The sequence below is a fragment of the Colobus angolensis genome, unplaced genomic scaffold (assembly GCF_000951035.1).
Source record: "Colobus angolensis palliatus isolate OR3802 unplaced genomic scaffold, Cang.pa_1.0 Scaffold142, whole genome shotgun sequence".
NCBI lineage: Eukaryota > Metazoa > Chordata > Mammalia > Primates > Cercopithecidae > Colobus > Colobus angolensis.
This window is the reverse complement of record NW_012114511.1, coordinates 5244419-5272396: the sequence shown is the minus strand read 5'-3', so window position 1 is coordinate 5272396 and position 27978 is coordinate 5244419. Positions and strand designations below refer to the sequence as shown.

The 27978-nt window shown below is 51.5% G+C and overlaps 1 protein-coding gene and 1 pseudogene across 3 annotated transcripts in view; both read left to right on the top strand.

Annotated features, from left to right (window-relative positions):
- Positions 1-27978, top strand: part of NRG2 (neuregulin 2) — a gene marked incomplete at its 3' end in the record, with an annotated part of 207999 nt that overhangs the window by 159237 nt on the left and 20784 nt on the right. The window contains exons 2-4 of the mRNA XM_011935338.1: positions 8554-8725; positions 16262-16380; positions 25352-25472. Of these exons, the coding sequence (XP_011790728.1) occupies positions 8554-8725; positions 16262-16380; positions 25352-25472 (412 nt within the window). The remainder of the gene's footprint in view (positions 1-8553; positions 8726-16261; positions 16381-25351; positions 25473-27978) is intronic.
- Positions 14802-27267, top strand: LOC105507001 (annotated as a pseudogene). Of its 2 annotated transcripts, XR_001001027.1 has the most exons (5): positions 14817-15529; positions 24766-24777; positions 26441-26443; positions 27097-27104; positions 27256-27267. The product of XR_001001027.1 is annotated as a translationally-controlled tumor protein pseudogene, transcript variant X2 (transcript). The 2 variants fall into 2 exon arrangements; XR_001001026.1 differs by lacking the exons at positions 24766-24777; positions 26441-26443; positions 27097-27104; positions 27256-27267 and having other exon boundaries at positions 14802-15670.

The window sequence follows — 27978 nt, the reverse complement described above, 5'->3', positions numbered from 1 at the left end:
CATCCCTCCATAGAGAGCTTTCTCTTGCTCCATTCCTCTAAAATAGACAGAGCTTAGTTTATAAATGAGTCAACTGAGGCCCAGAGAGGCTAAACTACTTACCTAAGGGCAGACAGCTGAGAAATTGGGAGACTGGGACAAAGACCTGGATTGCTGTGTCCTCAGCTGCCTCTCTTTCCCCTGTTCTGCTCTGCTTCCTCTGTGCCTCATCTGTGCCAGCTCTAGGTGTCTGTGGCCTGTGCCGCAAGCACTGCTAACAACCCAGGGAGACTGAGGCGTCTGTGTTGAGTATCCCTATGCCTACCCCAGCAACTGCTGCCCTGCTCTGTGAACCTGTGCCATCTCTCCCAGACACAGATGACAACCCCCTCATCTCCCCTCTCTGCTACTCATGTGCCTGTATCCCAGTCCTGCGCTGGGTGGAGCACTGTGGCGTGGACCTGCATGACTCTGGGATCAAGGCATCTCTCCCTGGCCTTGCAGAGCCCTGAGGAGGCCAGTGTTTCTCTCAGGACCCTTGGCTCCTGGCAGAGGGGCCTGTGGGTGGGAGTAGTGTTGTCCCTGGTGGTCAGGCTTGGGCCTGTGCATACCTGCCCTCACACTGCAGGTTGGGTGTCAGTGGATGGGTGCTTCTGGATGGGCAGGTGAAGCTTTAAGGCAGGAATCATTTCTGTTGGTCTTGGTGCTGCCGAGTTTTGTCTCCTCCTCCTCCCTTCCCCTTCTTCTTTACCTGCCCTCCTGTTGCAGCGTCTGCCCCCCTCTTTAGTTCTCATCCCAGCTGGCCTGGCCCCTCTTCTCCACCTTGCAGCTGAGGTGCCAGGCACCTGGGCTGCTGAGTTGAAAGCCCATCAGGTCTAGGCTGGTTTTCACTGGGGCAGGGAAGGTGGTCCTCTTTGAGGATCGGCCTTTGTGGGAGCCCTAAACAGGAGGCAAAGACCAACCCGAGGCCAGGGCCATATCTCGTTTGGCACCAAATCCATGGTGACTGGTAAGTGCCTCGTACATCATAGGGACTGTTGCATGTGGGTATTTGTTGGATAGATGTAAAAAGAGGGCAAACCTAGCCCAGGCATTGGGCTGGGCCTAGGTGGCTGAGGAAAAGCCAAGCAGCCCAGCTGGGCATACACTCCCTTTGGGAGCCTGTCCTGTGAGTGTGAAATGGCTCTTCTGCAAGCCATGGGTAGGATGCCTGGATGCCTAGGCCGTCTGTGCCCACTTAAACCAGCTGTGTTTTTAGTTTAGTGGGTTTTTTTTTTCTTTCTCATTTGAACTTGGAGTCTGTAATTAACCTCCAATAGGTTGCAGTCACTTTGTGGGTGGGAGAGGGGTGGGAAGGGGGCTGACCCGCAGCTGGCCAGCAGCACGATAGTGGGAAACTTTGATGCCAGGCAGGCTGGCCACATTGTCTCCAGGTGTTGCCCTGCAAAGGGAACTGCTCAGCCTTAGTCATGAGGTGAGGATCATTAACCCTTTTAAGAGCCTGCTGCCCCTACCCGCTGGATGCCAGGAGGGAGGCAGAGCCAGGTCCTCCCTGGCTGGGTTGCCCAGCCATGTCCTGAGCGTCTGTCTTGCTCTCAGATCTGGGTAGGCTCCGCACCCACCGCCCACTGCCGAGAGGAATGAGGTTAAGCTGCTGGCAGCAGCGGCACCTCCTGGCCTCGGGGCTGGGATGTGGGAAGGGAGCAATCCTGGTTGTTGTTGCTGTTGTCGCTATCTTTAATGAGGTGCTTTCTGGGGATGGCCTGTCAAACAGATACAGGCCAGATGCCCTGGCTTGGCACCAGGAGATAGGAAGCAGAAGCCACCGGATACCCTGTGGCCCAACTCATGGCAACCATGGGGAGGTGTCCTGAGGTTTTATGGAGCCCATCCTGGAGGAAAATCTTTATGTGGAGGCCTGGGCCATCCTTGAGAGAGCTTCTTCTTGTTCTTATAAAGCTGCCAAGGGAGATCTCCCCACATCCCCACACCTCAACTCCAGTGAACCCTTGTCCCAGGGGGAAGAGGACTGGATGAAGTAGCCTCTGGGCTTCCCCCAAAACCCAAGGAGTATGGGAGCTCAGCAGAGGGGGCTTGGTCTGAGGAAGAAACCTTAGGGGAAGGAAGAGCTGCCCAATACCCAAAGAGCCGCCTAGGCCATCAGCTTGCCACCTGCCCCTTTCATCGCTAGGGAAGGAGCTGCTGCGGGGATCAGGGTGTCAGTAATGACCATGCGTGCAGAGCGGTGGGAACTTTCTCCCCCTTCCTGTGCACACAGAACTTCCTCTTGCTTTCGCTGGATGCCTCTCATCTGTCCACTCTCCTGTGTGCTGGACCTTTGAGGGTCCCCTTTCTGCATGAGAAAATATGCATGAACCCCCAGGACTGCTGCTCCTCCCTTCAGCCACAAAGCTGAATTTATGGAGAAATTCATTGCAATATCGTTATTATTAGCAGAACATTGGAGAAAACCTGATATGCTCATCTGAACAATGAAATATTATGCAGCTATTGAAATTATTCTAGACTTGGAAAAAATGTTTCAAATGTATATTGACTGAGAAAAGCATTTTGGAGAGAAAAGTCTTTTGAGAGACATTTGAAAATGCCTACAGTGGCTTTCTCTCTGTTGGTAATTGAATTGATTTAAATGTGTTTTTCTTTTTCCTTACTTGTATAATTTTTTCACAACAAAAATTTCTTATGTAACAAAACAACAACAGAAGGGGACAAGTTAAACTCTTTGGGGAGTAGGGGGTGGTTACTCCATATACAGCTGGATCATTTCTGTCTGGGGCCAAACACAGAACTTGGCTCATAGCAGGCATTTCAATAAACAGGGGAAAGGAGAAGTGCTCAATACTCAAGGGCCCAAGTAGTCCATCGGCTTACTGCCTACCCCTCCATCTGTGGAGAAGGAGCAGCAGTAGGGATTAGAGTGTCGACTGAATGTGGGATAAATGCCTGCCCACTGCATTGCTTCAGTTCTTTCCTTGACAGATCCCATGCATCCCAGGAAGCCTGTTCCTCTGCTTGGTTCAGCTCTGGCCCCAAGACATTCTTGAGACATGGTGTGATGGTCTCTATACCCATACACTAGCATTGTATTCTGGGCCCTGGGCTGTAAAAGAGACACAGGCAATACCAGACCTAGCTCAGAGAGGGTGTCTAGGTGAGGGGCTGATCTAGCCCAGTCATGTCTGAGGTCCCATGAGAGCTGTCTCTGGATGCACAAATGTCTGCTATGCGAACAGCCCCTCAGCCTTATCCCACATGACCCCAGGGGCTGGTACTAGAACTCATGGCTAGAGGATGCATAGAGAAAGGATGGTGGCTCAGGATAAGAAAGAGCTTAAAATGCAGAAAGTAAGATCAGGTCATCCCCTAACTTATAAGCCTCTAATGCCTTCCCAGCACACCTACAAAACCAATCCAGGGCCATCTTGGGGAGGTCACCTCAAATCTGTGCCACAGAAAACCTGGCAGGGCTCTTGGCCCAGGAGTGTGGGTGCGGAGGACATTGTTCCAGGGCCATCTGGTGTATATTCTTCTCTTTCCTGCTACCTGAGCTGCTGCCACTGCCCCCTGACCCCAAGGAACTTTTCTTCAAGGTTTGCCCGACCCTGGCTTTCAACTTTCAAATCACTGCAAACTAGGATTTCTGTGAGCAAAGACCAGGACTCGCAGCTGCTAGAGCAGGAGGCATGGCTTTTAGCATCACAGATGATTCTGAGGAACCGTTAAGAGCTATAAAAGAAAACTCTTTGTAAAGAACATAGCATGATTCAAATGTATGGTTATTTTTATGTTGTCGTCCTTTAAACCAGGGCTGTCCAATAGAAATATAATGCAATCCATATATGTAATTTTAAAATTTCTAGAAGGCACATAAAAAGTCGTTTTTTTTTTTTTTAAATATACAAAACAAATCTGGCCTTCTCATCCTGGCTTGCACAGCCCCATGTCAACCTGGGCCCTGCCTACCTCTCCAAGCTCCCCTCACACCCTGCCCATCTTCTGCTGTCTTCCAGCCACATAGGCCTCTTTTGGCCCCATGAACTCATCAAGCTCATTCCCACCTTAGGGCCTTTATCCAGCTGCTTTTTTTTTTTACTGTGTCATATTTCCTGTTGATGTTTTGCTTATTGTCCCCCTCACTAAAATTCAGGCTCCCTAACAGTAGGATGCTTATCTCTTGGTATGGTTGAATGAATGAATGAATGAATGAATGAATTCATTTGGAATGAACTGAATAAATGAATAAGGAACAGGCGAACTAGATAAGGTTCTAAAGTGTTCTGAAGTGAGTGGACTACCCAGAAATTGCTACTGAGTCACACAAGGTTCTCACTAGATGGAGTGGGCTCCCAGTGATCTGAAATGCGGTCCTGTGTTTTCCATCGGTGGCCAGCGATTACTTTGGAGTTCTCAGTTCCTCAGGCCCTCTGAATTAGGGCCTTGCCTACTGTTTCTGGGAACAGTCTCTCTGTAACACATCCCCCTAGCCCATCACCATCACCACTAAGCAGTGGCCACAGGCTAAGTGCATAATATAGCACTGGAACTCATGTCAGGAACCAAGGTGGTAGAGTAACCCCTGCTTCCTCCCACCAGCTGCCACCACTATCCTCCCTCCCCCATCGCCCCATCTTGTTGGGAGGAAAGTGGCTCATGGTGGTGGGGACAGGTGGTTCCCTTGTCTCTGAGTTGCAAGAAAAGTCAACACGCTCCAAGTGTGGTAAGGGGACAGTTTAGCACCCGAGAAGAGCTCTCTGTGATGTGTCCCCAGTTCACAAGAAAGGGGAAGGGACTAGTTGGAGGTCACCACTTAACCAAGAGGTTAGATCATCACCAGGTGTCAACCCAATCTTAGTGCAGAGTCACTTGTGCATATGTGTTCAGTCTGTAACCAGTCATTGAGCTATACACTTACGTGCCCTTTCCTGAATGTATGTTACATTTCCAAAAATAAAGGAACACACCTGAAGAGCCCTTTAGAACCCACAACCCGAACTCACACTCACAGCTTCTGCTTCAGAATGCCTAGGATGTGTCCCAGGTACCTGACTTGTAAAGCTTCTCCTGTGATTCCAATTAGCCTCCAGGGTTAAGACCTAACGTAAGCAATGACTAGGGACTCCAGAGCAGATGCAGGAGGGAGGGAGGTGGGTAAGGGAAGGAAGATAAGGCAAGATTTCAGTCACACTTGGAATAATGAAGTTCCAAAAAGTCCAACAGATTGATAGATTGATGCACATAGAATCTCTGGGTGCCACAAAAAAAAAAAAAGAAAAGAAACGAAAAAGAAGAAGAAAAACCAGCAATATAAAAAAGCAGGTAACTGAGGGGAAAAAACTTTGTAGCAAAAGATTAATAGCCTTAATATTTATAAAAAGCTCTTACAAGTCACTAGGATGAGTACTCAATAGAAAAACAGACTGCATGCATGAACAGGCAATTCAAAAAGAAGAAATACAATGGGCCAATACACTTATGAAAAATGTTCAGCCTCATCAGTAATCAAATAAATGCAAATTAAAACAACAAAGAGACGTTATCTTTTGCCTAGCTAATTGGCAAAGATTAAAGACATGATAATACCTCGTGTTGGTGAGGGTGTGGAAAAAACAGGCACTGTCATTCAGTGGGGGGAGCACAAATTGGTGCAACCTTTCCAAAGGGCAATTTGGCAATGTACAAAGCTGAGGAAGATTGCGTACCCTCTGACGCAGCAATTCCACTTTTAGGAAGATCGCCTTAGGAAATAATTGTGAATAATAATAATAATAGCTAACCTTTGTTAAATGCTCTCTATGTGCCAGGCTCTACATGCATTGTCTCATATAATCCTCACAGTCATCATCCCAAGAGGTAAGAGCTATTATTTATCTCCTGTATTTTACAGCTGAGGAAGTTGAGGCGCAAATGAATGAAGTTAATTCTTGAGGACACAAATCTAACAAGTAGCAAAGTCTGGACTGAAAGCCAGACAGCCTGAGTCTAGAGACATCCTCCCCCATACAGCAGTATACATGGGGTGTGTGCAAAGATAAAGCTGCAAGGATGTTCTTTTGGGGTTGTTTGTAATGGGAAGGTGGAGGGGGACATGCTAAATGTTCCACACAGGAATCAGTTACATAAGTTATGATACACCCATACAGGAACATTATGCAACCATGAAAAATGATGCTGTAAGAAAAACTGAGTGTGTGAATACTTGGGGCAGGGGCGGGATTTGTATATGCATAAAAGATTTCTGAAAGGAGGTCAAAGGAACCGATAAGAATGATTATCTCCTAGAAAGACAACTGTGTGGTTGTGGCCAGAAGTTAGAGAGAGACTTGCTTTTTTTTTTACACGGAGTCTCGCTCTGTCGCCCAGGCTGGAGCGCAGTGGCCGGATCTCAGCTCACTGCAACCTCTGCCTCCCGGGTTTACGCCATTCTCCTGCCTCAGCCTCCCTAGTAGCTGGGACTACAGGCGCCTACCACCTCGCCCGGCTAGTTTTTTGTATTTTTTAGTAGAGATGGGGTTTCACCGTGTTAGCCAGGATGGTCTCGATCTCCCGACCTCGTGATCCGCCCGTCTCGGCCTCCCAAAGTGCTGGGATTACAGGCTTGAGCCACCGTGCCCAGCCGAGACTTGATTTTTAAGCCATATACCCCTTTTCACTTCTTGAATTTTGAATCATGTTAATATCTGTCAAAATATATGTGTGTGTGTGTGTGTATATATATATATATTCAATGGAATCATTGTCAAAATGTATATATACGCACAAATAAATACACATATAAGTTATAGAATTTATTCCACATAACTTTTATTTCCTTGAAATGTTACTAAGAGTTCCAAGAAAAATGGTTTCAAGGCCCTCACTTAGAGAACGATACTGAAGTTGATAGATACTTCTTTAACTATGCTTAACCCACATGCTCTCCAAACCCATTTTCCCATGGGACCCTCTTCTCAAGTAATACCTGTTTTCATCTCTCCAGATACTCCTGCTTATAGAATTCACTTCAGGAAATGCTATTATTGATATTTAACACCCAGGCAAAAGGGTTACGTTGTTTCATTAAAGGAAAGAATACATAGAGCCTGGCACATAGAGAGCATTTCACAAAGGTTAGCTATTATTGTTATTATTGTCCACAAATGGCATTGATTCCATTTTGTTTAAAAATGGGGGAGGTGTTATTTATGAGTATGGAGACAAGGGTTGGTTCTGTTTTCTTCTTTTTTCAACCTTCTGTATTTTTTAATTTTCTAAAATAAACAAAATTATTTTACGAGAATCATTGCATAAGCCTACGTCATACATTTTTAAAGGCTTCCTTTCTGTGCTTCCTCTGTGCCCTGCGCCCCTCTCATCTACTCCCTGCATATATGCAGCAGCTCAGGGTGAAGTTCAATGAGGGGACCCTGTTCTAGCCAGGCCCTCTTGCCTGCCTTTCTCCAGAGCCAGCTCTGGCCCATTGTCAGCGCTCTGAGCTGCCAGGTAAAGGACCAATGGCTGAGACAGAGCCAGTCAGTTCCCAGACAACTCCCTGGCTCCAACAGACCCTCCCTTCTGCTACTGGAAGGCTTTTAACCATCTCACAGAGAGAGATGAGACCACAAAATCAGACACCATCCTGCTACCAACCTAACACGTGACAAATCTTGATACCTGAGCTTTGGTCCCAGCTCTGTGGCTGCCTGGCTATGTGGCTTCAGGCAAGTTTCTTCATCTCTCTGAGTCTCATCTGCACCATCAATGTCAGTATGACACTGCCTTACAGAGCTCAGGGACCAAACGAGAACCTGCATGAAGGCTTTGTGTATCCTTTAAGAGACTATCCCACTGGAAATTGTTACACACCTCAGCACGAGCACTGGCTTGGCCTCACCTTCCTAAGAACGGTACTTTCTCTTTTGGGGGATGTGTGTGTGTGTGTGTGTGTGTGTGTGTGTGTGTGTGTGTGTGTGTGTTTTGTTTTGTTTTTTGGTGGTGGGGAGAGGAGCAAGGAAGTGAAGCATGGGAGACTGGGGCATGTGGAGATAGAATGGCATTTAAGAAAAATGGGGACAGCCTCTCAGCCTGGCATTTGCAGCTTTGCATCCGTGATTGGGCCTCAGCCCACCAGTATAGCCCCATGGCTTGTTACCCATGATTTTAGATCTTGAGCACCAATGTCAAGGAGATCTGGGTTTGAATCCCAGTTCCATCATCTGCCCTTAGGGAAGTGACTTCACCATTCTGAGCCTCTGTTTCCCCATCTGTAAGTGGGTTTAACCATTGCTGTGAACTCATGGGGTTATCGTGAAGGTTTCATAAGCTAATGTCAAGCTTCATACCATTCAAGGCATAAAGGAAACTCTCCATTAGTTATAACTACATTGATGTCATGACAGACTCACTGTAAATGCTTATTGAATTGAACTAGGAAATGACACCAGGAGGGGTGGCTCTCAGGATCACCCCTCCCTTCCCCAGTTCCAGCCCAAAAACAGTGGCCCTTACCGTCCACTACTCATGCTCGGCACTGCCCCTGCCACCACCATGCTCATCTACCTGCCTTGTACCCCACAGCCACCCGGCCCAAGTTGAAGAAGATGAAGAGCCAGACGGGACAGGTGGGTGAGAAGCAATCACTGAAGTGTGAGGCAGCAGCCGGTAATCCCCAACCTTCCTACCGTTGGTTCAAGGACGGCAAGGAGCTCAACCGCAGCCGAGACATTCGCATCAAATATGGCAACGGCAGGTAAGCAATATCCAGCCTGTCCTCCGTCCAACCGGCTGCCTTCCCTCCTCTCGAGAAGGAGGGGCCTGAACTGGGCAGAGGCCAGGGCTGTGCCCCCAGATTCGCCCATGGAACCAGTCCCAGCCCCTCTCTTTACTCCCCTTCCTTGCTACTCCCAGCCTTCTTCCTGCAGCTCAGGGACCCTCTGGTCACGGTGGCCCAGGGTCTTGCAGACCACAGACAAGAAGTAAGCCTTTAACTTCTCTGGATAGTTGAAGGCAATTTGACTGTCACAGTCAGCTTGATCAGTGGAAGACCCTGCTCACCCCTAAAACTTCTTGAAAGACCTGCTGCAGCATCTGAAAGCCCCATCATTTGGCAATCATTGGTGAAAGACCCTGACTCCAGAATGCCTCTGGGAGGTCACACATGATGGGCTGGTTTCTCAGCTTGCAAGCTGTCATTTGTCAGAGAGCTAGGTAAGGGGAAAGGGAGCAGCACTTTGATTGGTGCTGGAGAACTCTGTTCCTCAGAGGGTTTCCCTCTAGAACATGAGAATTGTGTTTAATCTTGAATCAGTACTCCAGGGAAGTGAATCAGAGAAGTTCCCTGAGTCTCCAGGCTATGGGAGATGGCCTGTCTTTCATCTTGGGTGGGGCAGGCAGGGGGCTTCTGGCACCAGAGAAGCCAGTAGTCCAAGGCAGCCCACCACCTCTCTCCTGCCTCTCAAGGAGAAGCAAGGGGGAAAACCCCTGCCTGCCAGCTAAACAGGCATTCTACTTGATGTCTGCTCTGGCTCTGGGGACCTAGTGGCCTTCCCTGTCTGACTGAGGAGCTCCCAAACCTTTTCTGCCCTCTCTCCCAGGCAGCTTACAACCACTCCCTTCCTGGCTGTCATTTTCCTCCTCACCACCCCATCACACACACAAAATGCAAATTAGGATGGTTTTAGAGCACACCAGCCTGCCCACGACAAAAAGTGGTAGAGGGCCTGGGCTGGGCCGGCTGCTTGGGTTTGCCGTGTGGGGCTGGATGTCCATGCTCTGCCTCTGGCCCTCAGACTCTGGAACCTATAAAAGAGGATGAAGGAGTCAGGGGACTGGGAGTTACTTCCAATTCTCTGATTCTCCTTCCAAGAATGGGGAGCACAAGTAGAACTGATCATTCTAGAAAATGATGCTGGCAGAAAACAGAATATAATTAAGGAAGGGTTTGGCTTAGATCAAAGGTTTGTGGCCAAAAGAATGCCGCTTCCTAAGGAACTCACCATGGCCAGTGGCAAGTGGGGGGTTCTATATGTCCCTAGTCTACAGCATTGTCAAGAAGCTCTGGCTGCCCACCCAGCCCACCCTCTGAGACCACCCTGCCCCTTCTCACTGCACTTCCAAGGCTGGCTCCAAGCTGAAGAGAATGGGCAGGCTTCTTGGAGCTGGGGCAGTTGGGTCCTGTCTCCTTCCTATCCTTTCTTTCTAGAAGATGGCTTCTCCCCTCCTTCACTGCAGTGACGAAAGTCAAGAGAGTCCCCATTCCCTCCTCATGACTCCCAAACATGTCTACAACCTGCCTATCATCATCCCACCCTACCTGGTGCCACACACTCATACTCACTCTCCCTCCCGCACATTCCCACACTAATACACACACACACACACACACACCCCCGCAGAGCCCTGGTACCACCAAGTCACTCCTTTCTCTGGTAACTTCAACTTTCCCTCCCTACGCGTGACTTTTTTTCTCAAATGCTGTCCCTCCACGCTGCTGCTCCCCTGGTCCTCCAGCGGTTGCCCCATCTCACTTCCGCCCTCCACCACCATATGAAGTCACTGAGGGAGCTAGCCTCATGCCCACTGACTGCACACTGTCATCCTCCACTCACTCTTTGCCCTGCTGGAATCTGCCTTTCACTTACATCCCAACCTCTCGATGGCTGTGGCCCTGGAGAAACCCCAGTTATCTCTGCACTCCCTGGCTCAGGCCTCCAGGCCTCTCAATGGCCTCAGCATGGGAACACCTGCTCCCCAGGCCCTGTGATGCTCCTCCTGGTCCTGCTGTGAGTCTGGACACTGTCTCTTAGTTGCCATCAATGCTGGAACTTTCCTGAACTTTGGGCCTCACTCTTTTCTTTTCTTTTTTTTTTTTTTTTTGAGACAGAGTCTTGCTCTGTCACCCAGGCTGGAGTGCAGTGGCCGGATCTCAGCTCACTGCAAGCTCTGCCTCCTGGGTTTACGCCATTCTCCTGCCTCAGCCTCCTGAGTAGCTGGGACTACAGGCGCTCGCCACCTCACCCAGCTAGTTTTTTGTATTTTTTAGTAGAGACGGGGTTTCACCGGGTTAGCCAGGATGGTCTCGATCTCCTGACTTCGTGATCTGCCCATCTCAGCCTCCCAAAGTGCTGGGATTACAGGCTTGAGCCACCGCGCCTGACCGGGCCTCACTCTTTTCTTTCTTCCCTTTCCAACTGTGGGTGACTTCACCTTCTTCTGTTGCTTTAAGAATCTGAGACCCCAAGTCTCCATCTCCAGACATGATGGCTTTTTCACCTGAGCTCCAGACCCATACTGCCAGAGAGACACTAGATACCACGTCTGAGATGCCTCACAGACATTTCTGATTCTGAATGCCCAGTCTGGCCTTTCCCCCACCTGCTGTAGTACTTTCTCTCCCTCCCGTGTTCCCCTCTCACTTGTGGCTCAACCAGACTCCCAGCTTCTCAACCCCTGGCCTCTTGTTGTCTGCCCAGGGGGTCGTGCCTCTTTCCCTGCCTGCACATTTCCCGTCTAGTCTCCCTCCTCTGTCCCACTCTTGGCCAGTCCTCACCTTTTCTGGACCACAGGCCCTCTGAGAATTCATTTCTGAATCTAACATATCTGTATTGAGTATCAACTATGTGCCAGGCACTCTGCTAGAGGCTCAGGATATGTCAGTGAACAAAACAGACATGGTCCTTACCTTCGTGAATCTCTAGTCTAGCTTCTACTATAGAATCTGGCAGAAGCCTCGGCCTTTTCTTCAGGGAAAAAAAAAAATGTGACTTATGTACCCAGTTTGTTTGTAATTCTAGAGGTCCACAGAGTCATTGACCCCTGTGAGTGCCTGACGGGCAATGATCTTTCTAACAGGAACATCTATTCAATCATCCATTCAAGACAGAGCTTGAGAGCCTACTGCGTGCCAGGTACAGCCTTGGGGCTCTTCCGACTCCTCTTCCTGGCCTACAAGTCACTGCCCTGCAGTTTCCTGACACTGCTATACTCTCGGCCGCTGGTCTTTCCTTTCATGGCACTGGACTTGGGCCCAGGCTGTTCCCTATGCTGGCAGCTCTCCTCCCCTTGCTTGTCCCTGGCAAGGCTCTCCAAGGCCCAGCTTAACTGTCATCTCTCTGGGACACCTTCCTAAGCCCTCTAGGCAGCTCTCATTGTCTCCTCCCATGGTGCCTTAGACATGGCTTCATTGCTTTGTGAAGGGATCTGTCTCTCCTTCCAGCATGAGAGAGCCTCAAAGCCTGGATCCCTATACCCAGACACCAGCTTCTCCCCTATTGGGCCTGGCAGAGAACTCTACACTGAGGACTAAACTGATGTGAATCTTGCAGGACTAGCCCTCCTCTCCTGGGTGTAGAGTCCCACTGGGACTGGGCAGGAGACCCTTTGGATGGTTCTAACCTTCTGAACCAGTTACTGTCCTGGTTAAGCCTCCGTTTCGTCTGAAGAATCCAGAAACAGAGCCTGGTCTTCTCCTCTTGGGTATTATGGACCCCTAAGAGTCTAAAGTGTGCCCCCTGCCCCCTACCTTTCAGGGCCCTGCCCCATTTGCTGCATCTGGAAATCTCCCTGTTCTCCCTGTCCTGCCCCTGGGCTCTCAGTAGTGACTTGTGAGTGGTGGAAGAGTGGGCCATGATAGAGAACTTCTGACTCCCTGCAACCAAGGTGCCCTTGGAGTGACTTAGAGAGAACGGCCACCTGCACACACTACCCATCCAACACTACACACCCCACCTAGTAGAGGGGCCAAGGGCAGCAGCAGGAGTCTGCTTTCTGGCAAAATGTTCTCTGTCCTGTCTGCCCAGACAACAGCTGACTCCCCTGCCTCCTGGCAGTCTCCCTGCCCAGGCCGCACTCTGTCTGGGCATCTCTGTTGACCTGTAGAGACCCTTCCTCAGTGGGTGCTGTCTCTGTGCCCACTGCCCTGAAACGTCTCACCCAAGCCTTCCTGTGCCAGGAGCAAACTGCCCCCCCAAGCCCTGGGCACAGGGCCTTCCCTGCAGAATCGCATGTTCCCTTGTTTATGAGGGGCAGGCTGGAACAGGCCCCTTGAGCAGGCAGGGGGCGGGGGTAGGCACTGTGGAGGACACAGCTGCCCAGATCCTGTCCCTGCCAGCAGAGAACCAGCTGGGAAGGTTGGGGGGGGCGTGGTCACCATCTCAGGGCAAACCTGGGTCAGCGCGTGATGGGGCACCAGGAGCAGAACACAGCACCTGGCCTGCCGGGGAGACAGGAGAGTCCTGAATCCTCAGGCTTCCACCTGGAGCTGGGAGTGAGGAAGGAGAAGGTGGTGACTCTAGTTCCTTGCAGGGGCTGAGAAACCCTCAGAGCCCTGCCCCTCAGCCTGGACCCAGAACCCCATGTGCATCTCTGGGGCCGGCTTCCGTGAAACCATGAGACAGCTGCTAACCTAGGACACCTGCAGCAAGCCTCAGGGTCATTATCTTTGTCCCCTGCCTCTTTCTTGTTCCTCAGAGGGAAGGGGCACTCCCAGAGCCCTGTGCCTCCCTTCTCCAGGTCTCACATGCCTGCAAGTGGGGAATCCTTCCTTAGCGTCCTGCTACATATGATGCTGTAGAAGGGAAGCGCCTGTGAATTCCAGGGTGGGTGACAAGGAGAGTCCCCTGTGCATCAACACCCCCACCCCCACCCCTGTACCCTCAGGCGATCCCCCTTCCCTGCTAATCTGGTGGGTGCACAGGGAAGTGAGAGAAGCCATACCCTGGGGGAAGCTGGAGTTTGTGGCATCTAATTTGGCTGGATCAGGGAAAGAGATGCTCTTAGTCAGAGGGGCCTCCAGGGCTCTCTTTAATGAAGGGAACAAACTATAATTGACAGAAGAGGGTTGTGGCCCGGCACCAGGCCAAGGAGACAGAGACCAGCTTGAGGCAGGAAGGATATGGAATAGTTAAGCAGCTGTCACCACAGCATCAGCAAGGACATCACCACAGCAATAGGGTCTATAGAAAAGACAACCTTGTAGCACCCTTGTTTGGAGGATCTGGGGGTAAGGATGCCTGGGAAGAGGCTCCCCATCAGAGGTGGAAACAGCCCAGGTAGGGACTGTGAGCCAGTTTGCATCTCCTTGACCCTGGCCCAGCCTCTCTGCTTGCCTCCCCTTGGCCTCCTTACCCCATCAGCTCCACAGCTCAGTTTTACATACCCTAGACTCAGGGCAATGATGGCTCTACTGCCCTCCCTCGTGTTCCCCCACCTCTCCAACCCACTACACATAGGCTGGAAACCTGGCTTTTTAATTCAGCACTAAAAAGAGGAGGCAATCATACCATCTACAGAAATTACCATATTACTTCTTGCTTTCTCCTGGGGGCCAGGCTGGGGTCCCAGGCTTTATCCAGAGCTTGTGCTGGACCTTGGAGGCAGAGGAAGGGGTGAGGGCTGTGAACAGACCCTTGCAGAGCCTAAGCACCCTGGGGTAGGTGCAGGGAAAGTCTGAGAAGGAAGGAGAGGTTTGACTGGGGCTTCAGAAAGAAGAGGGGTACCAGGGCCAGGTGCCCTGGAGTCACAGCACTGGGGGGATCCGCCCAGGCCTGGCCAAACAGTTCTCAGCATGCAGGGACTAGGTTCAAAGCTTCAGGGCTAGCCCCAGCTTTGGGTTCCCAGAGATAGCCAATGTCCTCATGAGCTGCAGCTCCTGGCATACCTCCGCCTTTGCCTTGCCAAGTGCCCTCGGGCAAGTCAGGAAGTCCCTCTAGGACTCAGTTTTCCCTTCTGTAAGAAGAGAACACCCAGGTTGGCCCTGAGGATCAAGTCCAGGATCTTTTTGTTCCCCAAGGTGTACAAGCCCCTGGCACACAGAAAGTGCTCAGTAAACATTTGTTGAGCTTTTTCCGCCCGCTCCCCCCTCCCCCCGAGCGCTGCTCCGGCTGCATCACGCTCGCTCCGAGTTTCGGGCTCCTGCTAAGCTAGCGCCGCCGTCGTCTCCCTTCAGTCGCCGTCATGATTATCTACCGGGACCTCATCAGCCACGATGAGATGTTCTCCGACATCTACAAGATCCGGGAGATCGCGGATGGGCTGTGCCTGGAGGTGGAGGGGAAGATGGTCAGTAGGACAGAAGGTAACATTGATGACTCGCTCATTGGTGGAAATGCCTCCGCTGAAGGCCCAGAGGGCGAAGGTACCGAAAGCACAGTAATCACTGGTGTCGATATTGTCATGAACCATCACCTGCAGGAAACAAGTTTCACAAAAGAAGCCTACAAGAAGTACATCAAAGATTACATGAAATCAATCAAAGGCAAACTTGAAGAACAGAGACCAGAAAGAGTAAAACCTTTTATGACAGGGGCTGCAGAACAAATCAAGCACATCCTTGCTAATTTCAAAAACTACCAGTTCTTTATTGGTGAAAACATGAATCCAGATGGCATGGTTGCTCTGGACTACCGTGAGGATGGTGTCACCCCATATATGATTTTCTTTAAGGATGGTTTAGAAATGGAAAAATGTTAACAAATTTGGCAGTTACTTTGGATCTATCACCTGTCATCGTAACTGGCTTCTGCTTGTCATCCACACAACACCAGGACTTAGACAAGTGGAACTGATGCCATCTTGATCTCTTCATTTATTTTGACCGTGATTTATTTGGAGTGGAGGCATTGTTTTTAAGAAAAACATGTCATGTAGGTTGTCTAAAAATAAAATGCATTTAAACTCAAAAAAAAAAAAAAAAAAACATTTGTTGAATGAATGAATGAATGAAACAAAAACCCCTTGGAGAAGCCACAGAGTGCCCCTTAGTGGCAGGGCTGATTTTGAGAACAAGGGAGAGCCCCAGGTTTTGACGAGGAGTCTGGGCACCATCGCCATGGGAATCTGTCAGGACAGCCGCCCTCCCAGGTATCTGGGAACAGGCCTTGCATACCCAGAATGACAGGTTGCCACTTCCCAGGAGAGGCGGAGGCAGCTGGGAATGAGGGAGGTGGCCATGTGACTTCCTATAGGGCCTGGCCTTACTCCCCCAGAAGAATGTTACAACAGTGGTCCAGCCCTAGAAAAGCGGATGTGAGGGATCACAGATTTAGAACCTGTGAGCAGCCACTAGTCCTGCCCTGTGTTGTCCTAAGGGCCCAGGGCTCCCTGCAGCTGCAGGGACTCCATGCCCCCACCTGGACTCCAGAAATCGCTGGGCGGAGGGAATCTCCTTCCCATCTAAGCTGCAGGGCCACCGTGGCTCTGTGGAGAGAGACGACCGCTGGGTGACCGCTGGGGAGCCACAGCCGGCCCTGGCTCATGCCTCTCTCCCTCTTATCCCCTCCCTAACCAGAAAGAACTCACGACTACAGTTCAACAAGGTGAAGGTGGAGGACGCTGGGGAGTATGTCTGCGAGGCAGAGAACATCCTGGGGAAGGACACCGTCCGGGGCCGGCTTTACGTCAACAGCGGTAGGTGGGCCCCGACAGAGGGAAGGGTCCTAGAGGGGTTTGGCAGGGCAGGCCAGTGGCCCCCCGGCCCTTGGGGCCTGCATGTGATCCATCTCGCACTCAACTCCCCTCCCTCCTGCTGCTGCCATATCAAGCCCTAGATCTCAGCCGATTCAGAGAAATGCAGTCGAAGCATAAATGTTTAGCTTTGTTATCTGGGCCTGGAAGAGCCGCCAGCTCTCATTTTAAATACCCTGAAAACTAAATATTTTGAAATCAAGAGGTGGGGGTGGGGGGAAGGATATTTTTAGAAGGCAATTATAGGAGGCTGGGCTGCCAGGAGCGGGGCTGCAGCGAGAGGCAGGCCCGGGGCATGTGCAGGCTGACTGCCTATTGCCTGTTGCTTTGCTGGGCACCTGAGCGCAGGCAGCCATCTCCAAAGGTCCATGGGTGGGCAGCTTGGATGCCTGGGGCCCCTAGCGGCAGCCCCTGTTCAGGGACAGCAAACTCCTCCCCCACAGGCCATCCCCACTCCTTGAAGTCTTGCAAGGTCAGGACCTCATGGCACCTCTTACCTTCTGGTCTCTACAGTGGCAGACCCAGCCCCAGGGTAGAAGCTGCCTTCCTGCTGCACTGCCCTCTCAGGCCCTGGTTCTTTCCCTTGCCTGGGGAAATTGCCTCTCCTCTCTGGCAAAACTGCCTGTCCTCAGGCAGTGCCCTCTCCACTCTAGCCTGAGTACCTTAAATCCCACAGATCACTCTCCTGCTCCCAATACACACAGACTGAGTGTGCCATGTGGTTACCTGTTTATTGGGGTTCACTTCGACTCCTGCTCATCACAGAATCTAATCCTATATCTGTCATTACCTGCCTCTATTTCCACCAGACAGTCTTCCAATATGTCCTAAACCCAGAATAGTCTAAAAGACGACTTGGAACACTCTCTGCCCTATGACCCCCAGACAAAAACCTAGTTCAGACTCTGTCTGTCCTGTCCTGGTGAGGGACACCCTATCTCCCAGGCCCTTATGCTCCTTGGTCTCCCTCGCCACTGTGTCTAATAAGTCTGAGTCTCCATGGCCTTGCCATTCTTCTTTCTGGATCTTTCTCACGCCTGCCGCTTCTGCTCTAACTACACCTCAAGGGTAACCCCGGCTTGGGTTTCATCCCTAGTCACCTGAACCAGAGCAGCAGCCTCCTAAGGTGCTTTTATCCTGTCATGTTCCCCATCCCGATAGAACCACAGAATAGGGACTTTGTTCTTACCACCCTGGCCTAAAAGATCTTTCCAACCTAACTTCCATCAGTCCCCTGTCCATTCCATTCTTACTCTTGCTCCTGTGCCATCCTGACCCATAGGATGGGTCAAGACAGTTTCTCTCACTATGTGTTGGCCTCATTCTTTCCTACTGTAAAATGGGCCTCTCTCATGTTTGGGGAGTGGGGTGGGAAGAGGAGGCCACGGCCTCATCTCTTCCTCCTTGACCATCCCAACCCACTGCAGCGTCTCTCCCAGGTAGGGCTCCACTCCTGGGCCACTCCTTGGCCAACCATGCTCTGATGGCATCTCTTGAATTCTAGCCTTTGATTAGCCTTCAACTCTCATGCTATTGCTGAACTTTCTCTGTGGGCATGGCCACCCCAGTGAATCTGTGAGCCTCAGGAGTGGGGAGAACAGGGAGGATGCTTTCTCCTGGAAGTTACAATCATAGCCAGTATTTATTGAGCCAAACTCCACGTTATCCCATGAATCCATACTCAAAGTCAGGATATATTTTATAAATAATGAGAAGCTCAGAGAGATTAAATATGTCTCCCGAAGTCAAACACCTAGTTAATGATAGAGCTGTACAATGTAAAAGTAGTTGGCAAACACTTAGTCTCTGAGCTCTGTGGGGCTATGTCTAGTCTGTCTACCACCCTAGCCTCAGGGTCTATCTAGCACAGCACCTGGCTCACAGTGGATGCCTGGTAAATATTATATAAGAGAACTTATAACCTGCTCCAAGGTCTTTACTGCCTCCTCTATGGCCCAGCCTTGGCATGATAGCAGGGAGGGTGTCTGAGCTCCTACTTCTCTCATCCTATCCCAAGTTTGGGAAAGTGGGCTGTATGTGGGGTCTAGCACCTGCCACCTCTGCTATAGTGGTCAGACATTCTCAGATCCACTTTGGATCTGGGGCCTTCCTGTTTTATTAGTCAAGACTTTCTTGACTGGAACTAACTTAAACCTATCTTAAGGGATTTATTTATTGGCTTATAAAACTGGTAAGTTCGGAAGTGGAACTGGCCCCAGGCGTGACAGAATCTAAGAACTCAGAGGAAGGGTCCAAGAACTCATAGGATGGCTCAAGACAGTTTCTCTCACTATGTGCTGACCTCATTCTTTCCTTCTGTAAAATGGGCCTCTCTCATGTTTGGGGAGTGGGGTGGGAAGAGGAGGCCATGGCCTCAGACAGCTCCAGATCTACCCCATCCCAGCCCACCGCCTGGAGAAAAGAGATAGCTTTGTCTCTGTGTCCATAAGTACAGTCACAAGGATGGATTCTGATTGACCCTGCCAGGTCATGTGGCCCACTTGTCCAGTCACTGTGCTTGGAGGGTGGGGCCATCCTTGCCTGGCCTGTCTGTGTGTGCACAGGGGCTACTGAGAGACAGAGCACTGTGAGTAATGGCCTGGCCAGAACTCCATGGAAAAGCACTTCCCTAGAGGGGTGCTGTTAGCAGAGGAAGCAGGAGTGGCTGCCATGCAGAAAACCATAGGAGTGCCCTCTCTCTTGCACAGGGCTTGGGGCCTGTGGCCAGAGGTGGTAAGACCCCTCAGGTAAGCCGAAGTCCCGTCCCATACATGGAGTCCTGTCAGCCCTCAGCAGGCTGTGCTCTGATCAGTTTAGGAACCAGACAGTGGAGCCTTTGGGCTGGGCACTGAGGGCATATCTGGAATCCTAGCTTCCCACAGCCTTCTTGCCTCTTGACTCTCCAGGGGAGCGGCAGGGCAGAGCAGGGGAAAGAGTTTGGAGATTTGGCCTCGTCCAAGCTCTATGTCATGCAACCCTGAGTAAGTCACTTCACCCCACCAGTCTTTGGTTTTCCCATTATGGGGCTGAACTGGATGATCTTTAAGCCCCTTCCCTCCAAAATCCTGGGATTCTGAGTTTCATGCTAAGGCTGACATCCTGTGCACCTGACCAGTACACACACACACACACACACACCACACCACTTCTGCTGCCATGTGCAGTCCATGGCAGGCAAGAGCCTACCCTTGGGGACCAGGAGGCCCCTGCTGGGGATGTTTTCCCAGGCAGAGATGCCCAGGCTCCTTGTTTATCCATGGAGCCCATGAGACCTGCAGCAACCACACCCTGTGGTCTGCCCCCTCTGACTCATCCCAGGGTGGGTTGGTTTGGCCCGCCCAGGCCGAAGGGAAACCAGGGCTACAGGGATGGGGCAGCCAGAAGAGGGCACGGGGAGGCCATCGGGGAACAGCAGGCTGCTCGGTGGGTATCGCTTTGGCTCTTCGGTGGCTACTACTCTGTTTGAGTGGAGCCCAGGGCTCCTTCCACAAATCAGATTAGGCCTTCCTTATAGTCAGAGCTCTGCCAGCTCACAAAGAGACTCCCGCCTTCCTGAACTGGCGGGCAGGAGGAGTCGGCAGGAAGTTTGTGGTGCTAACACAATAGCTTGGTCCAACCCACTTCTGAGTTAGAGAAACAGATGTCTCATCCCAGGTGAAAGGGAGCTTGGGAATGTCCTGAGGTGACTGTACCAGCCCCTGATGTCAAGCTTTGCCCCAGAGGACAGGCAGGTTTGACCTGGGGTGTCATAGGACCATGGAAGCCCTGGAGAGGTCTCTGGGCCAGTCTCTTACCTGGAGTCTTGAAAAGGCTGGCTGTTTAAAAACACACATACACAGATGCACACTCATGTCAGTCATGCATTCAGCAAGCGCTTATTCAACAAGATCTTGCTCAGAGCTCTGGGGAGCCACAGTCTTGGCCCCCAAGAAAGTCCCTCAAGTGGCAGGAAACCAAAACCTGAACTCTAAAAGGTCTGCCTTTTCTAACAAACTGAGAGGAAGGTAGGCAATTTATCAAAGGGAAAGGGGCCTCGATAGATAAAGAAGCACTCAGCCCGAGTCTTGAAGGACAAGCAGAAGTTTCCTCCATGAGCAACGGTGAGAAGCAGCTGCAGTTGTGGGCAGCAGGGGACGCATCTCCACAGCGGTGGCTCCCACCCCGCCGCTGTCACTCTTCAGGGGCCCTGATAAAGTCACACCAAGACACTAACGGTTCATCAAAACTTCCTGGGCTTACCTCTCCGGGGTGCTTTTTTAAATTAATTTTTTGAGATATAATTTATATATCATAAAATTCACCTTTTAAAGTATACAATTCAGTGGTTTTTAGTATATTCACAAAGTTATATAACCGTCACCACTAATTTCAGGACATTTTTGTCACCCCCAAAAAAAATCCCGTGCCCTTTAGCAGCCACTCCCATTTCTCCCTCTCTCCAGCCCTGGCAACCACTAATGCTGGACATTTCATATAAATAGAATCATACAATATGTGGCCTTTTGTGACTGTCTTCTTATACTTAACATAATGTTTTCAAGGTTCACCATGTTGTAGCATGGATCAGTACTCCATTTCTTTTTATGGCTAAATACTATTTCACTGTATAGACATACCACATTTTATTTATCCAGTCATAAGCTTGGATTCTTGGGTCATTTGGATTGTTTCCACACTTCGGCTGTTATGAATAATGCTGCTGTGGACATCTGGGCACAAGTTTTTGTGTGAGCATAGGTTTTCAATCTCTTGGGGAATACACGTAGGAGTGGAAATTCTGGAGCACATGATGAGCACATTTAATTTTTTAAGGAACTCCCAGACTGTTTTCCAAAGCAGCTGCACTATTTTACATTCCCACTAGCAATGCATATGGGTTCCAATTTCTCCACCTCCTCACCACCACATGTTATTATCCGTCTTTTTGATTCTTGCCATCCTAGTGAAAGTGGTATCTCAGAGTGTGTGCGTGTGTGTATGTTTTATAGAGATGGGGTCTTGCTATATTGCCCAGGCTGGTCTTGAACTCCTGGTCTCAAGTGATCTTCCCGCCTTGTCTCCCAAAAGTGCTAGGATTACAGGGGTGAGCCAGCCATGGGCGTGGCCTCATTGTGGCTTTGATTTTCATTCCTCTAAGGACCTTTCTGGAATATTTGCATTTAATAGGAGACAGTCCTTTAATCTACCAAAAAGATATCATTATCAGTCAAGGATACCAGACTAATCCCTGCAATGGTAGCACAGGGCACTTTTTTCCCCCCAAAGAATAAGATGTTTATTTTCTCATTCATTCATTCAGTAAATATTTGTTAAGCACCTGTTATGTGCCAGGCACCATGCTGGACATTGGGGTTCAGAGTAAACATGTCAGACATGGCTCCTGCGCAAATGGAGCTTACATTCTAGTGAAGGAACTAAGCATTAGACAGCAAACGGTTGGCTGGGCGTGGTGGCACAAGCCTGTAATCCCAGCATTTTGTGAGGCTGAGGCAGGTGGATGATGAGGTCAGGAGATCGAGACCATCCTGGCCAACATTGTGAAACCCCATCTCTACTAAAAAATACAAAAATTAGCTGGTCATGGTGGCATGTGCCTGTAATCCCAGCTACTTGGGAGGCTGGGGCAGGAGAATTGCTTGAACCCGGGAGGCAGAGGTTGCAGTGAGCTGAGATTGTACCATTGCACTCCAGCCTGGGCGACAGAGCAAGACTCTGTCTTGGGGGAGAGAAAAGCAAACAGTTGCACACCTAGTCATGTAATTATGTTAGAATAACTATAAACAAAAGTATATGAAGCTAAGAGAGGGAATAAGGGAGGAACCTGAGCAGCTTAAGAAGTCAGGTGAGGCCTCCCTGAGACACTTGTTGTATTTTGAACATCCTGGGCAGGAGAGTAGTTGGCTTATTAGAGGAACAGAGCTATGACTAGTGTAGTCTGAAACATACTGAAGGAGAAAGATGGAAGATGAAGTGGGAGAGGTGGTGAAGCCCAAATAAGACCTGGGAAGAAGTTGGGGGCTTTATTCTGAGTGCAAATGGAAGCCACGGGAGAGCTTTGATAATAGAAAAGATTGACACAATTTACATATTTTAAAGACCACTGTGGCTGTTGCAAAGTAAAGGAGATGAAGGCAAGAGTGAAGGCAGAAAGACCGGAGAGGAAGCTATTGTGGTCATCAAAGAAAGAGACAATGGTGGCCTGGACTAGGGGAAGAGGTAGCGAGACATGGATGGAGTCTCTTGAGGAAGTGGAAATGGCAACCCTTGGCGAAAAATGGCTATAGGGGAGTAAAGGAGGATGAAGTCAAAGATGCCCTCTAGCTCTTTGGTTTGTGCCATTTGGTCACTGAGATAGGGAAGACTGGGGAAGAAGGTGGGTAGGGCAGATGGTGCAGAGCCCAGTTTTGGACTTGTTGAGTTTGGGGTGCTGTGAGCCATCCCCGTGGAGGTGTAAAGGGAGAGTCCATGTCATCTTCACTTCTCTAAACACGGGCGACCATAGTGAGAGATACGGATACACTGACAAGGGGGGTGTAACCACGTTGCCTCAGGAGCCCACGCGTGCTAGAACAGTGTAACTACGCCACAGCATGAGCGCAGCTCTTCCATGTGGAAATCTCCATGGAGTGTGGCTTCGCCACTGGCAGAGTTGGGCTGCAGTGTTTTGGAAAGGCCCTGCCGTTACAGAGGAGTGGCCTTTCTGAGGTGGAAACACCCATGGTCACTCTTTCCCCACACCCTCTGTGACTGGCTCCCCAACTGTCTTCCCTTTTTACCTTCCCGGGGCCCCAGCCTCGTCCCCACGACAACATGATGCTGGCAGCCCAGGCTCAATGCACCCGGCTGGGGAGGCCCCATCTTTCCTCAGGAGTTGTCCTTGTCCTCTCAAGGCCCCGATGAGCACAGACATATATGTGTGAGAAGCCCAAGTGTGCAACTGTGGCCCCGGCCACCCCAGTATCCTCCCTGCTGTCCACTGCTCACTCGGCTGGGGTGAAACAATGGGCACAGCAATGGGCAGTCTGTGCCACCCACAACTGCAGAGGGCGCCAGGCAGAGCCTGGCAGATCCAGACTGAGATTTCTCTGGCTTAGCCAAGGCCCACAGGAGGGCCCAGGCCTGCAGTCCTCACAGCGCTTGCGTTCGTCTGCTTATGTCAAGCCTGGGTGCCAAGGGCTAGGAGTCCTGAGGCTCTGTTGCAACACACACTGCACTCTGGCCAGACATTCGCTGCCTTCTCTCTCTTCACTCCTCTTGTGCCATGTAAATGAAGAGCAGGACAACCTCGAGACTTCTCCCAGCAAGGGGATTTTACAACTGGCAGGTGTGGTCACCTCAGCTGTTTCTCTTCTCTGTCCCTTTCTTAGTTCCCTGGGTCTCACTGACCCAGAAGTGGGGCAAAGATCAGCAGGAGGTCTCCAGTTCCAGCCAGCACGTGGGTTCCAGCTGGGTCTGGGGTTGAGCCGAGGAGGGAGACCTCAGCAGGGGTGGGGCTCCGGGATGCCAGCTCAGCAACAGGCATGATGTGGAGGGGACAGTGAAGCCGGCCCTGCCCGCTGGATTTTATCAGCGTGCTCCTCAGACATATACAGAGGCAGAGCTGTGTATACACTCCTGGCCCCCCGCGCTCCATCCGTCTCCCCACATGTCTAAACACTGAGGGCGCCAAGTGCCTGCCCTCCTCTTCCTCCTCCATTTCTGAGGGGAATTTCACCCCCATTACTGAGGGGAGTGAGAGAGACCCAGTACCCCTGAGGAGACAGGGCCAGCTGGGGTAGCTTGGGCCATCTCATTCAGGAGGCCACTGCTGGGCTGGGTGAGAGCGAGAGGCCCTCAGAGGCCCTGGGAGCTGAGGGGAGCAGGACCTGCTTCTGGCTGTCCAGTCTGGATTGGACAGGGCATTATCTAAAACTGATGTTTGGGGCAAGAATGTTCACTTGAAGCCAGCTTTCTGGATGCCATTCCCTGATGAGGAGCAGAGCTTCAGTGATGTTCATTTCTCAAATGAGTCCAGTCCATCGGACGTGCAGTGCAGTCTGCACTAGCAGCCTTAAGGCCCAGCCTTGCTCTCCCCCAGTTTCGCATCCCAGCTGCCTGCTTCCCTTTCCCCAGCCCTGTCTCCTCCCCAACAACTTGAAACCCATGATTTATGGCTGGGGCTGTCCAAGACCTGGAGGCTCCCTCTAGGGGCAACAGCTGATGAGGTCGGGGAGGAGGGGGCTGTCTGGGGTGGGGAGATATGGAGAAGACCCCAGATGCTTATGGAGATGGGGCATAGTAGCCTTTGAAGCATTTCTGGGAGGTTTGGAGCTAGCCTAGCCCTTGAAGAAGGGGAAGAGAGTAGAAGCTAGGGTTCCCCCTACCTCCAACATCTCTCCAGATCTTAGAAAATGACCGTGTCCTGAAGGTGCCATCCCCTGAAGGCCCAGCTCCCTTCCAGCCACTCCCTGGTCCACCATGAGAGCCCAAGCCATGCAGGCGGGTGTAGGTGTCTCTTCCCTGCACTGCCTCCTACGTTTGTTCACCACATGAGACATCAGCATCTCAACCACCTGCAGGGGAGCCCCCGGAAAGCCAGGCAGGGAAGGGGAGAAGTGGGCCCTTATTCAGCAGAGGAAGCAGTTCCTGCTCTCATCTCACCTTGCTCCCCCCACAAAAGAATGAAAATCTTCCTGGCCTTTGGAAGTTTGCCTAGAGCTTGGATGCAAGGTTGCACTGGGCATACGGGCAGAGCTCATGGTGGCCTCTCCTTTGCCTTATTGGTGACTAGAAAGGACCACCAGACCTCCCCTCCCTGGTCATTCCTGCAGCCTCTGGTCATCTTCCAGTTTTGAGATGGGGCATGAAGGAGATGATTCCTAAGACCTAAAGATGGTCTCAGTGGGTCACTGGCACATGTCTCTCATACCCTCAGTGAGCACCACCCTCTCATCCTGGTCGGGGCACGCCCGGAAGTGCAACGAGACAGCCAAGTCCTATTGCGTCAATGGAGGCGTCTGCTACTACATCGAGGGCATCAACCAGCTCTCCTGCAAGTAAGTGACCAGTAGGGGTGGGCTTGGGGGCAAGAGCAGGGTAGGAGATGCTGGGTCAGAAGTGGAGGGCTCTAGTAAAAGAGGGTTCCAAGCCACTGACAAGAGGTCCCCAAGGGGTGTAGACAGGAAGCTTTGCCCTACTTCCTAGCCCTTTCCTGGAGTATAAGGAGATATAAGCTCTAAGGGGCACAGGGGCTTGTGCAGTCCCCATTTCCCAGGCCCCTACCCACCCCATCTCCTGATGTTTACCCTTTCACCAACACCCTTTAGGGAGATGGGGATGCTAGTCTATGCCCTAGGCACTGCGCACTGGGTTTTTCTCTCTCTCTCTGTCTCTCTTTCTCTCTTTCTCTCTGTCTCTCTTTCTCTCTCTCTCTGCCTCCCTCAGTCCCTCTTTCTCCCCATCTTTTCCTCCCCATCTCTCAGCAACTCTCCAAATTTTGTTCTTAATGAACGTTTCCCAGGCTGCATCTTCCCCAGTAGCGAGGAGCCTGGTGGGGCCAGGCAGAGCACAGGTTCCAGAGCCCTTTGCTCCTGTAGTCTTGAGGGTAGAAGAGGGGTCTGCCCAGAACCTAGTACTGACCTCAGGATCTGGCTGCCCTTCTGCCCTACAGGACCCCATTGTACAAAGATGCCCTGGGTGCTGCCTGTGCCCCTTCAGCCCCTAGCCCCCACTCCATGGGATGTGGGGATACCAGCAAGGACACCACTCTAGGTATGATCCAATGGGGGAGGTCAGGGTGGAGGAGAAGCTCAGGCTGGGGCCTCTCAGCCTCCCCAGGGGCCAGAGCCTGCTCACCAACCAGGCAGGGTGGCCCCAGCAGGAACTCCAAGGAGCTCAGAACCACCCACTCCCCATAGCAAACAGGGCAGGTGGGAGAGAGGCTGTCAGGGGGGCTTGCTCAGGCCCAGCCAGATCTTTTGGGCAGCTGGGCCTACAATGCCCCCTGGACAGATTCTCTGGTGAGTGTGTGAGGAGGGGAGGGGAGCTTGATGAGGGCAGCACAGACTCCGGACAGATCTAGAGGAGGAGTGGGAGGGGGGCCTAGTTAATAACTTCAGTGTTTCAAAGCAGCCCAAGACTAGAGCCCTGGAAAGGTGCTAAAACTGCCCCATTCCCATGGCATCTGGGCAAAGGCCATCAAAACTTTGATGGGGATTCAAAGAGAGATGTTTGACCTTCCGCCAGGCAAGGTCAGACTCAGCACTTCTCAGCTCCCACGCCTCTGATCTCCCGCTCCAGATCCACAGCCCCCTTCCTGGACACACCCTTGCCCGGGAATGTGAGCCTGGTCTGAGGAGGCCAGGACTTTTCAAGACCCCTCCACCAAACAACATGGTAATGAGGGGCCGCGCCTCCTTTATGCTCACCTCAGTGCTGGGTGACCCGGCCCGCACTGCCAGGCAGAACCATGGCTCTTGCCCCAGCTGGCCTCCTCAATTGACTTCCTCCCTGGCCCTACCCTGCCCCTGCTGCCACCTCCTTCCCACCCTCCCCGAATCTTAGGGGGAGAGTCCCAATAGCAACAGGCCCTCTAGGGAAGTTCTCAGTGCAGACTCAGCCCCTTATCCTTCCCTGCCTGCTGCCTCTAGGAGGCTGCCATGTTAGTATGACAGACCCTAGGGAACATCGTAGCTGTGAAAGTTGATCAGAGTTCTTTGGAACAGATCTACTAGAAATTCATCAGGGTCCTGGAATACCTCACAGGGATGACCCAGACCTGCATCCCCCTTTCCTTGTCTCCCGCATCCTCCTCCTCCCTGTGACATATACACTAGGTAGGTCTCTTCTCTTCCCTAGCCCCTTGGACCCCGAACCTTGAAGGGATCCAGCACTGTCACTGAAGTCAGCCCTCGTCCAGGCAGGGAAGGTTCTGGCCCCTCAGGACAGGTGCCAGGGCTGAGGAGGGCCATGGGGGCCAGGGCTCCAGTGCTAGAGTTCGGTGTGGGCAAAGGAATGGTGAGATATATGGGCTCCAGGAGGGCCCTGCCAGCAAGGTTGCACCCCTAGGACCTCTGAGTCCTGCCCAGCTAAATCTGAGAGGAGCAGAGGAAGGAGCCTGAGCCATTGTGAAGATGATGCCCTGTTCCCCTCCCCAGGGAAGGGAAGCTGCACTGCTTAGAACTTGGTACCCAGAGCCACCACTTCCCCATCTCAGCCTCCCCTGGTTCCAGTCAAGGTTCCTGGAACCAACTTGCCTGACTCCCTTTGTTAGCCCTCGGGGGAGAGGGCGTCCATAGTGGAGATGCGGTCAGAACAGCAGGTCCTCATAGCTGTGCTGGAGAAGGGCAGGGGGGTGGGGGGCAGGGCAGAGCCCAGAGGCCATTCTGGGGGTGGACGAGCTGCGGGGGAAGGGGGGCAGGCCTCTTGGGGTTCCTGATGACACCTGAATGGAATAAAAAGGAAAGAATTTAGGAAATGGAACTCACGTCTTACCATTTGTGCTGTTTGTTTACTTTTTATTTTGATTTTTTTGCATTTCCGCTTAGCTTGGATAATGAAACT